At 46.0% G+C, this 16,092-nt stretch overlaps 2 protein-coding genes across 2 annotated transcripts in view; one reads left to right on the forward strand and one right to left on the reverse strand.

The window, feature by feature from the left end:
* Positions 1-7,784, forward strand: part of plgrkt (plasminogen receptor, C-terminal lysine transmembrane protein) — a 45,394-nt gene extending 37,610 nt beyond the window's left edge. Inside the window, exon 6 of the transcript XR_013125738.1 lies at positions 7,178-7,784. The gene's annotated coding sequence lies outside the window, so the exon portion shown is untranslated. The remainder of the gene's footprint in view (positions 1-7,177) is intronic.
* The window catches only part of jak2a (Janus kinase 2a), a 37,909-nt gene extending 22,257 nt beyond the window's left edge, over positions 1-15,652 (reverse strand). Inside the window, exons 1-3 of the mRNA XM_076993015.1 lie at positions 14,592-15,652; positions 12,036-12,157; positions 1,607-1,853 (exon numbers count right to left, since the gene is read on the reverse strand). Of these exons, the coding sequence (XP_076849130.1) occupies positions 1,607-1,829 (223 nt within the window). The 5' untranslated portion in view covers positions 1,830-1,853; positions 12,036-12,157; positions 14,592-15,652. The remainder of the gene's footprint in view (positions 1-1,606; positions 1,854-12,035; positions 12,158-14,591) is intronic.
* Between the last annotated feature and the right edge of the window lie 440 nt (positions 15,653-16,092).

Raw genomic sequence — 16,092 nt, forward strand, 5'->3', positions numbered from 1 at the left:
CCCAGAAGACAAGAGAAGAGGTTATTGCTCTTCACAAGAATGGCAATGGATATAAAAAGATTGCGAAGTTGTTAAATATTCCAAGAGACACTATCGGAAGTATCATTCGCAAGTTCAAGTTAAAGGGCACAGTGGAAACGTTACCTGGTCGTGGCAGAAAGAAGATCCTGACCATGACTGCTGTGCGCTACCTGAAGCGTAATGTGGAGAAAAATCCCCGCGTGACTGCTAAGGAACTGAAAAAAGACCTGTCAGATGTGGGCACTGAAGTTTCAGCTCAGACAATAAGGCGCGCACTGCATAACGAAGACCTCCATGCCAGAACGCCCAGACGCACCCCCTTGCTGACTCCAAAGAACAAGAAAAGTCGACTGCAGTATGCCAAAAGTCATGTGGACAAGCCACAAAGGTTTTGGAACAGTGTACTGTGGTCAGATGAAACTAAATTAGAACTGTTTGGGACAATGGACCAGCGCTATGTTTGGAGAAGGAAGAACCAGGCTTATGAACAAAAGAACACCTTGCCTACTGTGAAGCATGGCGGGGGGTCAATTATGCTTTGGGGCTGTTTTGCTTCTAATGGTACAGGAAAGCTTCAACGTGTGCAGGGTACCATGAATTCCCTTCAGTACCAGGAGATCTTGGAGGAAAATGTGATGGAGTCAGTCATAAACCTGCGGCTTGGGAGACGTTGGACCTTCCAACAGGACAATGATCCGAAGCACACATCCAAGTCCACTAGAGCATGGTTGAACATGAAAGGCTGGAACATTCTAGAGTGGCCATCGCAATCACCAGACTTAAATCCAATTGAGAACCTCTGGTGGGACCTAAAGAAGGCAGTTGCAGTGCGCAAGCCTAAGAATGTGACTGAACTGGAGGCTTTTGCCCATGAAGAATGGGCTAAGATACCCATAGGTCGCTGCAAGACACTTGTGTCAAGCTATGCTTCACGCTTGAAAGCTGTCATAACTGGAAAAGGATGTTGTACTAAGTACTAAAAAATAATGTCACTAGGGGGTTGAATAAAACTGATAATGATGTGAGCACAGTAAAGACATTTGTGGTTATTCCATCATAAATATTATGTTATGTTTGTCTAATTTATAAGTGCCTCTTTGATATAATTGTAAATAAGATGACTGAAATGATCAAAATCAATGTCAAACTGGCCAAAACACTTTATTTCAGTGGGGGTTGAATAAATTTGATCACAACTGTAACTGTCCTATCTAAAGACATTTGTCCACCCATGTCACTGATTCAGTTCTGATGGCATAGTTTACTTCTGAAAGTATGATTCAGTTCTGAAGGCATGATTCACCATGGCAAATGTCTGATGTGGCAGGGAAGGCCTTCCATCAACACTCCCGTACCTGGATCAGGTAAATATTGGGCTTCATCAGCACTCCCAGAACACACCTGTGCAGCGTGTGACGTGTCAAACATGCTGAGACCGGTAAGCAGTCTCAGACTTACTGCAGACTTCTGGACATTCCTGGCTCTCATGACCTTCATAATAAAACCTAATTTCTCTCTCTCTCTCTCACACACACACACACACACACACACACACACACACACACACACACACACACACACTTACCACACTCTTTAGCTGCCTTGATGCACAGTTCTTCTGCCACATAGTCTCCAGGTGGGTACACAAGAGTTGGGCAGTCGCTGCTGTGCTGCCCGTGGCTGCAGTAGTACAGCTGTACCTGCAGGGCGGCGCTACAGGCTGCTTTGAGCGGTGCCACGTCACCATTCTGCTGGGGCAAGCTGGGACAAGATGACGTCTCCATGGCCACAAACTCAGTCCAGGCCATGTGGGGTCACACTGTGTCATCCACCTGTAGGGGGGCGTGGCAGAGACAAGGAGACGTTTGTTTTGCACATAGCCAAAGCAATTGTGCAAGACACACACTGAAAAAAAGTTTCAACATGTGCACTACAGAGGGATTAAAGCAGAAACCAACCATCTCCGGAACATATGGCAGAAGGACACGCTTGAAATAACCAAAACAAGACCAAGAGGACATGGACAGCTTATGAAATACAGTCATTTGGGGCAGAGACTGAATTCTGTGGTCCCAACCAGAAATAAGTTCCATCAGTCGCCCTCACATTATTAACTCTCCCAATATGTTTCTTTACAACAAATGTGTTTTACTGAAGTTACATAAGGATATTTTAGGGGGTGTGATGATGAGGTGATTGACAGCTATAGTGTGTTGCTTAGCAGGGGGGTCAAACGTGAACCTGCAAGTACTCTGCATGAGTGGAAGCTGTATCAATGCTGTATCAAGATTCACTTGATTCGTCGCACTGTTCAAACCCCCACACAGTGCTATAGCTGTAGCACACAGGTGATCACACACTGTAACTACCACACATCTACAGTAGTCTCCCCCTGCTACAGCTACATCACACACAACTATAGCTGTTACACACACCCCAACTGTCCCTCATGACTACAGCTAACTACAGCTGTCCCTCATGACTACAGCTAACTACAGCTGTCCCTCATGACTACAGCTAACTACAGCTGTCCCTCTTGACTACAGCTAATTACAGCTGTCCCTCATGACTACAGCTAACTACAGCTGTCCCTCATGACTACAGCTAACTACAGCTGTCCCTCATGACTACAGCTAACTACAGCTGTACCTCATGACTACAGCTAATTACAGCTGTCCCTCATGACTACAGCTAACTACAGCTGTCCCTCATGACTGCAGCTAATTACAGCTGTCCCTCATGACTACAGCTAACTACAGCTGTCCCTCATGACTACAGCTAATTACAGCTGTCCCTCATGACTACAGCTAACTACAGCTGTCCCTCATGACTACAGCTAACTACAGCTGTCCCTCATGACTACAGCTAACTACAGCTGTCCCTCATGACTACAACTAATTACAGCTGTCCCTCATGACTACAACTAATTACAGCTGTCCCTCATGACTACAGCTAACTACAGCTGTCCCACATGACTACAACTAACTACAGCTGTCCCTCATGACTACAGCTAACTACAGCTGTCCCTCATGACTACAGCTAACTACAGCTGTCCCTCATGACTACAGCTAATTACAGCTGTCCCTCATGACTACAGCTCACTCCAGCTGTCCCTCTTGACTACAGCTAATTACAGCTGTCCCTCATGACTACAGCTAACTACAGCTGTCCCTCATGACTACAGCTAACTACAGCTGTCCCTCTTGACTACAGCTCACTCCAGCTGTCCCTCTTGACTACAGCTAACTACAGCTGTCCCTCATGACTACAGCAACCTACAGCTGTCCCTCATGACTACAGCTAATTACAGCTGTCCCTCATGACTACAGCTCACTCCAGCTGTCCCTCTTGACTACAGCTAATTACCGCTGTCCCTCATGACTACAGCTAACTACAGCTGTCCCTCATGACTACAGCTAACTACAGCTGTCCCTCATGACTACAGCTCACTCCAGCTGTCCCTCTTGACTACAGCTAACTACAGCTGTCCCTCATGACTACAGCAACCTACAGATGTCCCTCATGACTACAGCTAACTACAGCTGTCCCTCATGACTACAGCTAACTACAGCTGTCCCTCATGACTACAGCTCACTCCAGCTGTCCCTCTTGACTACAGCTAATTACAGCTGTCCCTCATGACTACAACTAACTACAGCTGTCCCTCATGACTACAGCTAACTACAGCTGTCCCTCATGACTACAGCTCACTCCAGCTGTCCCTCATGACTACAGCTAACTACAGCTGTCCCTCATGACTACAGCTAACTACAGCTGTCCCTCACGAGTGGGAGACTGTGCGAGTTTGCGTCTGCTTGGTAGAAGGCATTATAAAGGCACTGCACCAGCACCCTAAAACAAGCAGGCCTGTGTCCACCCTGCGATGATGCAATTAGCGACCAGCTGAACCTGCCTGCACCACCCAGGACACAGATGAAGAGACGGTGGGAAAGAAAAGCAGCAGTTATTCTCTGTGTAGTTCTGAGGAAGAAAACATCAAAATGAAAAGGACTCAAAAGCACAATGTGATATTTTACACCTGGGATTAGCCAGAAAAGTGTTTAATTTTACTATGGGTGTGTGTGTGTGTGTGTGTGTGTGTGTGTGTTTAGATGTTTGTGAATTTACTTTGTTTGACATAGTGGGAAAGGATCCAATATCATTTACACAATACACAACCCACACAATCTGTTCTCTCTCTCTCTCACGCACACACACACACACACACACACACACACACGCACACACACACACACACGCACACACCCAAACAGATGTTAAGATCTTTAACCAAAACCTGCAACTTTAACAGGAATTGAAACAAACCCTGACCAGCCTGTGAGAGAGCAGTGAACCAGGAAGCAATAGCCACATATTCCCAGAAAGAAGTGTGACAAATCCTCAACACACACACACACCGTTCTTACGCCAGAACTCCCCCACTATCCAACCAGGCTGAAGAGAGAGAGAGAGAGAGAGAGAGAGAGAGAGAGAGAGAGAGAGAGAGAGAGAGAGGAGAGAGAAAACAGAGAGAAATGAAGAGATAGACAGATTGTTGAATTTTTTGCAAGTAGAGTGGGCACTGGTGGAAAATCTCAGCACATGTCTGCAGTCTCTACTTGCAAAACACACACAAATGTACTTTCTGAAAGCATCACCCCCCAGACCTGGGTGGGCCTGCTGCTCTGGGTCTGTCACAGGACTGATTTAAAATTACAGGATCCTTGAGTCCATAACTGCTTCACAAAGTAAAAAGTGCTGTAGTTTTTACTAGGATTGCATCTATACCATTTTCATTTGTAAAACCAACATGGTTTTATCAGTCAGTATCAGGAAGCGATAAGACGATATTTCATCCTGTGACATTTTAAGTCAAATGGAGCTTAAATCATTAATGGAGAAGTTCTTCCATATCGCCGACATTTGGGGTCGTCTCTTAATTAGCGGAACATCGTGAGACACATGGTTTGGTATCTGAGCCTTGTAGGACAGTACGAGTAAATGAGACCAGTATCGGGCTGATATCCATTACCGGTATCATATCGGTATTCACCAAACAAATACGAACATTAACCTGTTTGGGTTAAGAGTATTTAGCACTAGTCTGTTTGGTTTAAGTGTATTTAAACACTAGCTAAACTAAACCAGTGTTTTTTTTAAGTATGTCAGTTTGTAAACAGGCTTGTGATTTGCCCTCATGATGTGCATATTAGGGAAACAGAACTGGAATTTCTGCCCTCCAGATCAAAACAAGAGCAGCTCAATGCCACCACTTCTTCAAAGAACAACCTCTTCTTGTTCTCTGCCCCCCCACCCCTCTCACCCCCCTCACCCTGTCCCACCCCGCCCCAACCCCCTGCTCTCTGGCACCCCCGGTGGTCATTTTGTGGCTTTTGCGGTGTGACTGCAAACTGAACAGGAAACGAAAGCCTAGATGCATGTGTGGGCTTTGTTACCCAGAAACACGTGCTCGGGCATGACAGAATGTGAGAACCTCTCCAGTTAAAGACTTCTGTAGCAGGTCCAGAATGAGTATTACCCTGGAGTTGAGGAGGGACCTTTGTGTTGAGGATGCTTTTGAGAGCAGAACTGAATTATATTTTCAGCCTTTTCCATCAGAATCTGAGTTACAGATGTAGCTTGTTGCAATGAACAACAGTGACGCTGAGATCACAGGTGACGCTGAGATCACAGGTGACGCTGAGATCACAGGTGACGCTGAGATCACAGGTGACGCTGAGATCACAGGTGACGCTGAGATCACAGGTGACGCTATGATCACAGGTGACGCTATGATCACAGGTGACGCTGAGATCACAGGTGACGCTGAGATCACAGGTGACGCTATGATCACAGGTGACGCTGAGATCACAGGTGACGCTGAGATCACAGGTGACGCTGAGATCACAGGTGACGCTGAGATCACAGGTGACGCTGAGATCACAGGTGACGCTGAGATCACAGGTGACGCTATGATCACAGGTGACGCTGAGATCACAGGTGACGCTGAGATCACAGGTGACGCTATGATCACAGGTGACACTGAGATCACAGGTGACGCTGAGATCACAGGTGACACTGAGATCACAGGTGACACTGAGATCACAGGTGACGCTGAGATCACAGGTGACGCTATGATCACAGGTGACGCTATGATCACAGGTGACGCTGAGATCACAGGTGACGCTATGATCACAGGTGACGCTGAGATCACAGGTGACGCTATGATCACAGGTGACGCTATGATCACAGGTGACGCTGAGATCACAGGTGACGCTATGATCACAGGTGACGCTATGATCACAGGTGACGCTGAGATCACAGGTGACGCTATGATCACAGGTGACGCTGAGATCACAGGTGACACTGAGATCACAGGTGACGCTGAGATCACAGGTGACGCTATGATCACAGGTGCTGTGTTCCAGGAACACGCCGTGAACATCTGTGGACCCGAACTCAACACATCAGTTTCCCAATGTGGATTTCCAAACAAACTCTGCAACAGGGACTCTCCAAGGACACTCAGTATCACACACACACGCGCGCACACACACACACACACACACAAAGAGTTCTCCACCAGGCCTGTAGCTGCACATCCACGTTAGGGTCCCTCTGTTTTGTTTGGTCTCTGTTAATTTGTCTGAAAGAATCAAATGTAGTGCAGTGTCCCCAGGGCTTATTCCTGCTCCATGGCAGTAGAATACTCATCCAGTGTAGAATACTCCTCCTGAGTACAATACTCCTGAGTATTCTGATATCAGTGGACTACATCCATCAAGCATGTTGCCAGGGTACTGAATATTCTGACATTTACAATGACGATTATTCTCAGGCTCGTAGGTGTTCTTAGACAAAACAAAGCTTGTTATCAGGACACCTTGACACCATCTCAACCACACAGTACAGCTACTAAATCACTGAAATATCACCATCCCATGTTCCAAGCAAATCAAGGTCTTCGTCAAATCTCTGTGGCCTGTCACCTTGTCAGGAAACAGTCAGCCATCAGGCGTCATTAGTGAGGCAGGTTGGGGACGTCCCCACAAAGTCCCCTCAATAGGCTGTCTGCTCGCCTGCGTAACCACGGCAAAGACATCCGCCACTGGCTGCAGCCCTCAGACGAATGACGCCAACCATCTCTTCGTTTCAGACATCACGCCATGAAGCTCGCTGGCTTTTCACCGTGGACAACCACGACGCGGTGATCCCCGAGGGCTGCATTTCCAGCGGTCAGGAGCGGCGGGACGTGACCAGAACCTCGGGATGCACCCGTGTGTTCCAGCGTGACCTCTGTGAGGTCTGTCTGCGTTCAGGTAGAGTGGTTCTGAAACATCTCCACAACTTACTGGAAACATCAGACAATCCTACATCTTTGATAAGACCACATGGCTAACAGAATTCCACAGAAAAACACAATCTAAAGAAAAAAGTGAACAAAATGAAAAATATTCAAGATGAGAAAAATAAACATTGTGAAGCTAATAGATTTGTTTTACTACTCAAGATACATAGTCAACATTATAATTAGATCAAACCATTCATGAATTCTGGCCAAAGAGTCATCATTGTTTGCAAGAGCTTCTTGCAATGTAGTGGTCTATTTTATTTACAGATGAGCATATTTACACTGTCCGGTATTAGAGGGCAAAGAGTGTTTGACATATTTTTCAAACGCAAATCTACAAGGACAGGTGTGTTGAAGGACAGATGGCCATCCTGTGTGTAGCAGGACATGTGGCCATCCTGTGTGTAGCAAGACAGGTGGCCATCCTGTGTGTAGCAGGACAGGTGGCCATCCTGTGTGTAGCAGGACAGATGGCCATCCTGTGTGTAGCAGGACAGGTGGCCATCCTGTGTGTAGCAGGACAGGTGGCCATCCTGTGTGTAGCGGGACAGATGGCCATCCTGTGTGTAGCAGGACAGGTGGCCATCCTGTGTGTAGCAGGACAGGTGGCCATCTTGTGTGTAGCAGGACAGGTGGCCATCCTGTGTGTAGCAGGACAGGTGGCCATCCTGTGTGTAGCGGGACAGGTGGCCATCCTGTGTGTAGCGGGACAGATGGCCATCCTGTGTGTAGCAGGACAGGTGGCCATCCTGTGTGTAGCAGGACAGGTGGCCATCTTGTGTGTAGCAGGACAGGTGGCCATCCTGTGTGTAGCAGGACAGGTGGCCATCCTGTGTGTAGCAGGACAGGTGGCCATCCTGTGTGTAGCAGGACAGGTGGCCATCTTGTGTGTAGCAGGACAGGTGGCCATCCTGTGTGTAGCAGGACAGGTGGCCATCCTGTGTGTAGCAGGACAGGTGGCCATCCTGTGTGTAGCAGGACAGGTGGCCATCTTGTGTGTAGCAGGACAGGTGGCTATCCTGTGTGTAGCAGGACAGGTGGCCATCCTGTGTGTAGCAGGACAGGTGGCCATCCTGTGTGTAGCAGGACAGGTGGCCATCCTGTGTGTAGCAGGACAGGTGGCCATTTTGTGTGTAGCAGGACAGGTGGCCATCCTGTGTGTAGCAGGACAGGTGGCCATCCTGTGTGTAGCAGGACAGATGGCCATCCTGTGTGTAGCAGGACAGGTGGCCATCCTGTGTGTAGCAGGACAGGTGGCCATCCTGTGTGTAGCAGGACAGGTGGCCATCCTGTGTGTAGCAGGACAGGTGGCCATCCTGTGTGTAGCAGGACAGGTGGCCATCTTGTGTGTAGCAGGACAGGTGGCCATCCTGTGTGTAGCAGGACAGGTGGCCATCTTGTGTGTAGCAGGACAGGTGGCCATCCTGTGTGTAGCAGGACAGGTGGCCATCCTGTGTGTAGCAGGACAGGTGGCCATCCTGGAGGATGCCCTGACATCTGAGCGCTACGGGACCCAAACGCCTGCTGCTCCGCTGTCCTGTGTGTTTAATGACTTTTTATTCTAATGTTGCATTAATGTCTCACTTCAACTGCTTCTTTAAACCACAGACTCTACAATGGCTATCACAAACACAAACACCACGACCTTTTGCTTGCTTCCAGACCAAACACAAAAACACACAGTAATAAAGCCTGTGTTAGCTCAAGTGAGGCAAAGCAACTCAAATACGGTGGTTATTATTTAGAAACCACAGAAACAACTCTCCACTCTAAGTGATAAACACACCCAAACACTGCGTCCCTGTTTGTCTGGAGTGTTATCTCAGCGGGTACAGCTGGGCAGCGTAGCTGACCCCGCCTTATCTCAGGAGGAGAAAGGCAGGGAGCCTTCCACTATCACACACACACACTATCACACACACACACACACACTATCACACACACACCAGGACGGGATCCACGATGCAGCTGGCGGATGCCACCGCTGTGGGCGGAGCTTCGTCTCTCCCGGGCAGGTTTGACTGAGAATGTCATTTGACACCAGGAAGAAAATGTCAGACTAGCTGTCCAATGACACACGTGGTGCACATGCCTTCAAACTTACGTGAGGAGCATGTGTGCACGCACTCAGACAACATGCACAACAGCAAGAGTCCTTAAAACCACAAAGGTTGATGAACACCGGGGGTTCAGTTATTGTAGACTGAACAACACAGGGGGTTCAGTTATTGTAGACTGAACAACACAGGGGGTTCAGTCATTCTAGACTGAACAACACAAGGGGTTCAGTTATTCTAGACTGAACAACACGGGGGGGGGGGGGGGGGGGTTCAGTTATTGTAGACTGAACAACAGGGGGGGGGGGGGGGTTCAGTTATTGTAGACTGAACAACACAGGGGGTACAGTCATTCTAGACTGAACAACACAGGGGTTCAGTTATTGTAGATTGGCATTCCTATGGTCCCCGTTTCCCTACCACGATAACTTGAGAACTACTGATACTCTCAGCATATTTTACAGTAATACTCAAACACGTGCTGAAGATTTGGTTTGTTGGCTTGTTGTTTTATTACATGTTTTTGCATAACTTTGCAATAATAATAATAATAATAATAATAATAATAATACCTTTATATATAAAAAAATGTTTTTTAATTTTAAAAGACCATGCAAAATTCCATGTGCATTGCTGTGCTGTCTGCAGGCCAGGATGTCTGCGTAGTTCTAAACTACACCACTGTAGACCAGTCCTATCAGCCCTGCATTGGCTCCCAGTTAAATTTCGTATTGATTTTAAAATTCTATTATTAGCATATAAAGCACTACACGGGCTTGCTCCTGAATACCTCCAGGAACTTATTTCCTACTATGAACCCCCACGTCAACTAAGATCACAGGGTGCTGGTCTGTTATTAGTTCCACAAATTAACAAGGTAACACCAGGGGGAAGAGCCTTTTCTTATAAGGCCCCCCAGCTTTGGAATAATCTTCCTAAATGTGTCCGGGACTCTTGACACAGTCACAATCTTTAAATCTAGGTTGAAAACCCACTTATTTAGTCTAGCGTTTGATAATTAATATCCCCCTTAGATAAAGGTACAGATCCAGGGGTTCATAGACGAAGGGTTTTATGGTAGACTGGGGTGCTGGTGCTGTCATCCTGTCACTGCTTGTGGTCACTCAAGTTTGTTGACGGTGCAGTGGACGGATGCCATTGTCTCAGAATGCCCCCAAGCCTATGTTACCTTCTGGTTCTGCCTTTTTTAGCTAGGCTGTAATAATTTAACTTAGTGCCGGAGTTGCTGCCACACTCCAGAAATGTTTATAATTTTACCTGTCCTGTACATGTCCTCATACAGAGCTAATTTTCCCTGTTTCATTTCTCCACATGGCTGCCCGCCTGCTTGAGGAATAATGAGATGAGGAGAGACAAGCGATCCATCCTGGGCCGGCCACCTCCTGCCTAACCGGATGCCTACACCATGATGGACATTATTACATCTTTTATATTCTGTCTAAATGGACATTATTGCATCTTTTACATTCTGTCTACATTCTGTCTATATTGTTGTTGTTGTCATGGTGACCGGTGTCGGCCAGAGGAGGATGGGCTCCCCCCCTGAGTCTTGGTTCCTCTCAAGGTTTCTTCCTCATGCAAAAACTAGGGAGTTTTTCCTTGCCACTGTCGCCTTTGGCTTGCTCACTGGGGGCTAGGACTCGCCACTTGTAAAGCTGCTTTGTGACAACAACTGTTGTAAAAAGCGCTATATAAATAAAATTTGATTTGATTTTATTTGACCACTGTAGGCCCAGAGCCCACGATTAAACCCACATCTGCCTGAGTTATGAATGTCCAGCGGACTACTAAAGACCGCATGAGGGAACCATGTCTTTAGGGGCATCCCCTTTTCTTTGAAAGGAAAGAATTAAGGCTGTATCGAATGTGTCATTTTCACTGACAGTGGAGAAATTACAAGCATTTCTGAAGTCCTGTGATACTCCACATTGAGACGATCTCCTTATGATAGGATCTCTTTAGGATATGTTCTCCTCAGGATAGGATCTCTTTAGGACAGGATCTCTTTAGCTGCATTCTAAGTTCACTAATGCCGCCACTCCTTCAAGTCTCTCAGTGGCCTCTGTTGCTGCCCCCTCCTTGAGAGGAATTACTTGCAGTAATTGAATTTCCATGGCAACATTCCTGTCTGTCCTAGCCCTCCGCAGCCTGTTTCAGTCAGTCCCTAACACACCTGCATCTGAGGCGGTTCACTAACAAAGTGCACCTGGACAGACTGCTTTGGATGACACAGAATCCCTGATGAGCAAAATTACAATCTGACTGTCTGCCTGTGTCAATCTGTGTTCTTCAGTTTGTGTCTATCTGTCTGCCTGTCTGTGTTTTAGTTTCCTTTCCAGTTCCTCTTTCTTGTAAAACATGACTATTTCCAGGAGGCCTTTGTGACTGATCTCTCTCCCTGATCATGTAGCAATCAATCTATCAATATACAAACCATAAGCTAGTCTACAGGCAGCTTTGATTTGTGCATAGGTACGTCAGCTAGCCTACACTCTACCTCGGTGAGCTGACAGGCCAATCTGTTAGCTTTTTTAAAAATTTTTTTATTAATGCATCAATACAGTGGATCATGTCAGAATACATACCGGTGGCTGCTGGGACTGTGTTATTCTTTACGTCAACGTCCCCTCTTCAGTTCTCTTCTTCCACCCTCATCGAGCTGCGGCTCGGGATTACAAACGACTCTTTCCTCTGTCCTTGCTCCCAGCTATCAAAAGCGAAAGTGCACTTGCAATGAGACATTGTCATAAATGCCAACACTCCCTTTTCCATATAAGCTTTGGAGCAACGGTTCACAGAGGTTCTCGTAATCACATAAGCATCGCCACAATTCAGACAGCAGCATTTCATTTTTTGATGACAAACGGGAAACAGTTTTCAACTGACTTACTGCAAGTTAATAGCAAGTGCTTGTGACAAAGACCAGCTTTAAAAAATGGGGAAAACCGTGAGAACACTATGAGAATTTAGTGTTGAAATGCCCACATTCTTCCTCATTCTAAAGCAAATAATGATCAACTTGCCCGCAAACTTATAGTCTATTTACAAAAGAAAATGTAATAAAGATGGACAAAAGTTTATAAAAAATAGTTCATAAAAATTGTTTATAAAGCAATAGTTTATAAAAGCCACCAAAAATGAGAAGTTTAATATTATGACATTGTAAATTCTGAATCTTTACAACCAACGCCAAGTTATATAATGTAATGTAGTTTTACTCCCCTGACAGAGCTGGTTAATGTAGTTTTACCTCACTGACAGAGCTGGTTAATGTAGCTTTACCTCACTGTCAGAGCTGGTTAATGTAGTTTTACCTCACTGTCAGAGCTGGTTAATGTAGTTTTACCTCCCTGACAGAGCTGGTTAATGTAGATTTACCTCACTGACAGAGCTGGTTAATGTAGTTTTACCTCCCTGACAGAGCTGGTTAATGTAGTTTTACCTCACAGACAGAGCTGGTTATTGTAGTTTTACCTCATTGACAGAGCTGGTTAATGTAGTTTTACCTCAGACAGAGCTGGTTAATGTAGTTTTACCTCACAGACAGAGCTGGTTAATGTAGTTTTACTCCCCTGACAGAGCTGGTTAATGTAGCTTTACCTCACTGACAGAGCTGGTTAATGTAGTTTTACCTCACTGACAGAGCTGGTTAATGTAGTTTTACCTCACAGACAGAGCTGGTTAATGTAGTTTTACCTCACTGACAGAGCTGGTTAATGTAGTTTTACCTCACAGACAGAGCTGGTTAATGTAGTTTTACTCCCCTGACAGAGCTGGTTAATGTAGCTTTACCTCACTGACAGAGCTGGTTAATGTAGTTTTACCTCACAGACAGAGCTGGTTAATGTAGTTTTACTCCCCTGACAGAGCTGGTTAATGTAGCTTTACCTCACTGACAGAGCTGGTTAATGTAGTTTTACTCCCCTGACAGAGCTGGTTAATGTAGTTTTACTCCCCTGATAGAGCTGGTTAATGTAGTTTTACCTCACAGACAGAGCTGGTTAATGTAGTTTTACCTCACTGACAGAGCTGGTTAATGTAGCTTTACCTCACAGACAGAGCTGGTTATTGTAGTTTTACCTCACTGACAGAGCTGGTTAATGTAGTTTTACCTCACAGACAGAGCTGGTTAATGTAGTTTTACCTCACTGACAGAGCTGGTTAATGTAGTTTTACCTCACTGACAGAGCTGGTTAATGTAGCTTTACCTCACAGACAGAGCTGGTTAATGTAGTTTTACCTCACTGACAGAGCTGGTTAATGTAGTTTTACCTCACAGACAGAGCTGGTTAATGTAGTTTTACCTCACTGACAGAGCTGGTTAATGTAGTTTTACCTCACAGACAGAGCTGGTTAATGTAGTTTTACTCCCCTGACAGAGCTGGTTAATGTAGCTTTACCTCACTGACAGAGCTGGTTAATGTAGTTTTACCTCACAGACAGAGCTGGTTAATGTAGTTTTACTCCCCTGACAGAGCTGGTTAATGTAGCTTTACCTCACTGACAGAGCTGGTTAATGTAGTTTTACTCCCCTGACAGAGCTGGTTAATGTAGTTTTACTCCCCTGATAGAGCTGGTTAATGTAGTTTTACCTCACAGACAGAGCTGGTTAATGTAGTTTTACCTCACTGACAGAGCTGGTTAATGTAGCTTTACCTCACAGACAGAGCTGGTTATTGTAGTTTTACCTCACTGACAGAGCTGGTTAATGTAGTTTTACTCCCCTGACAGAGCTGGTTAATGTAGCTTTACCTCACTGACAGAACTGGTTAATGTAGCTTTACCTCACTGAAAGAGCTGGTTAATGTAGCTTTACCTCACTGACAGAGCTGTTTATTGTAGTTTTACCTCACTGACAGAGCTGGCTAATGTAGTTTTACCTCACTGACAGAGCTGGTTAATGTAGTTTTACCTCACTGACAGAGCTGGTTAATGTAGTTTTACCTCACAGACAGAGCTGGTTAATGTAGTTTTACCTCACTGACAGAGCTGGTTAATGTAGCTTTACCTCACTGACAGAGCTGGTTAATGTAGTTTTACCTCACTGACAGAGCTGGTTAATGTAGTTTTACCTCACTGACAGAGCTGGTTAATGTAGATTTACTTTCTGGATTCAGTCGTTAATGTCTACGCATACTTACTGTACGTTGCTGGATGCTGACGCTTGTATTCCGGTTGTGTGGTGTCTCCGAGATAAACCCTTAAAATCTTCAGGTACACCGTGAAAAAACCTCCGACTCGCACTTTTAGTTACCGCTAGCAGGCTAGCAGGCTAGCATCGGTTACTAAGTTACCGTGTTGGCGACCTCGCGAGCCTCTCCGGGGTCACCTCGCCGCCTCGCGCGACACCCACGCTCACTCCTGAGGTTTTAGAAACCAGCGGTTGTCGTCACCGGAACACCTAACGTGGCCAGGCCAACACCGGACACCTCCATCATTCGCTATGTCACTCCGAGCTGTGACGGCGACACCTTCCCGCGGTGTGTGAACTCTCTAAAGCCCCGAGGGCGCGCCTGGCTCGTGCGCGGTCTCTCGGCGCGTGCGTCCGGGCTCAGCCCGCGTGCAGCCGTACAGTAACTGTGCAGAGACACTTACGGTCTCACACGCAGCGGATTACTGTGAAGGGCGGAGACAGTTGTTTTTTTCTGTTTTGCAGTTCAAAATGAAGAAAAAAACACCAATTGAACTCATACCAAAACCAACACACCAGCTGTTTCGATATTACTTTTTATAGCTGTTTCGATATTTACATTTTAAGGTATATGTAGTAAACTATATTAGCTAGAATTCTTAATTTGCATCGCCTTACTTTAACATAAAGATAGGAATTGGCACTTTAATTTAATAAATAGTCTAATTTAATAAATGTTATACTTTTAACTTGTGAGTTTAAGATTAAACACAAGAACATATGCATACAAGGTTTACTTCAACTACAAAGTCATCAAATGAGCTCAAACCAATACCAAAACACACGTCGCTTAGATATTTCTTATTACATTTTAACGTATTTGTAATAAACTTTATTACTGTCTCCACCACTGCGCGTACTTCAAAAATAATTAGGAATCCTGTCACGTAGCTGATTTCATAAGAGTTTCACTTTCGCTTGTTTAAGTTTAAGATTGCACGTAACAGATCGCGGTGTGATTCTACAGAACCAAAAAGAGACCGACGGACTAAAAATAAACGCCACGGACCTGGTGCGCGTGCGGTGCTGCTCAGTGCGTCCGCGCGCTTTCCTGCTCTTCAGGGTTGCCAGGTCCTACAAAAATATCCCGCAAAAAGTCAGTGTAAAACCCGCCCTTCAACAGCCTAAACCAGCCCAAAGCCCAAAGTTGTTGACGGGGGGGGGGGGGTGGCGAGTGTGTAAAACGGAGACAAATTAAGTATTATATCGCGATCGATTCTTTGTGTTGACTTGTAACTCCCGCGGTGGCCCAACTCAAAAGTAGCCCAAAAAACCGCACCCCGCGACCCCAGAATTTTACCCGCGGCTGGATTTTCAAACAAGCCCAATTTGGCGTGAAAGCCGCGAACCTGGCAACTCTGCTGCTCTTTAGCTCGCGCGACGATCTCTGCCGCCTCCTACAGGCACGGGACGAAGTATCACAAACATTATGGAGCCCAAATTCCCTCACT

Source organism: Brachyhypopomus gauderio, unplaced genomic scaffold (assembly GCF_052324685.1).
Source record: "Brachyhypopomus gauderio isolate BG-103 unplaced genomic scaffold, BGAUD_0.2 sc102, whole genome shotgun sequence".
Taxonomy (NCBI): domain Eukaryota; kingdom Metazoa; phylum Chordata; class Actinopteri; order Gymnotiformes; family Hypopomidae; genus Brachyhypopomus; species Brachyhypopomus gauderio.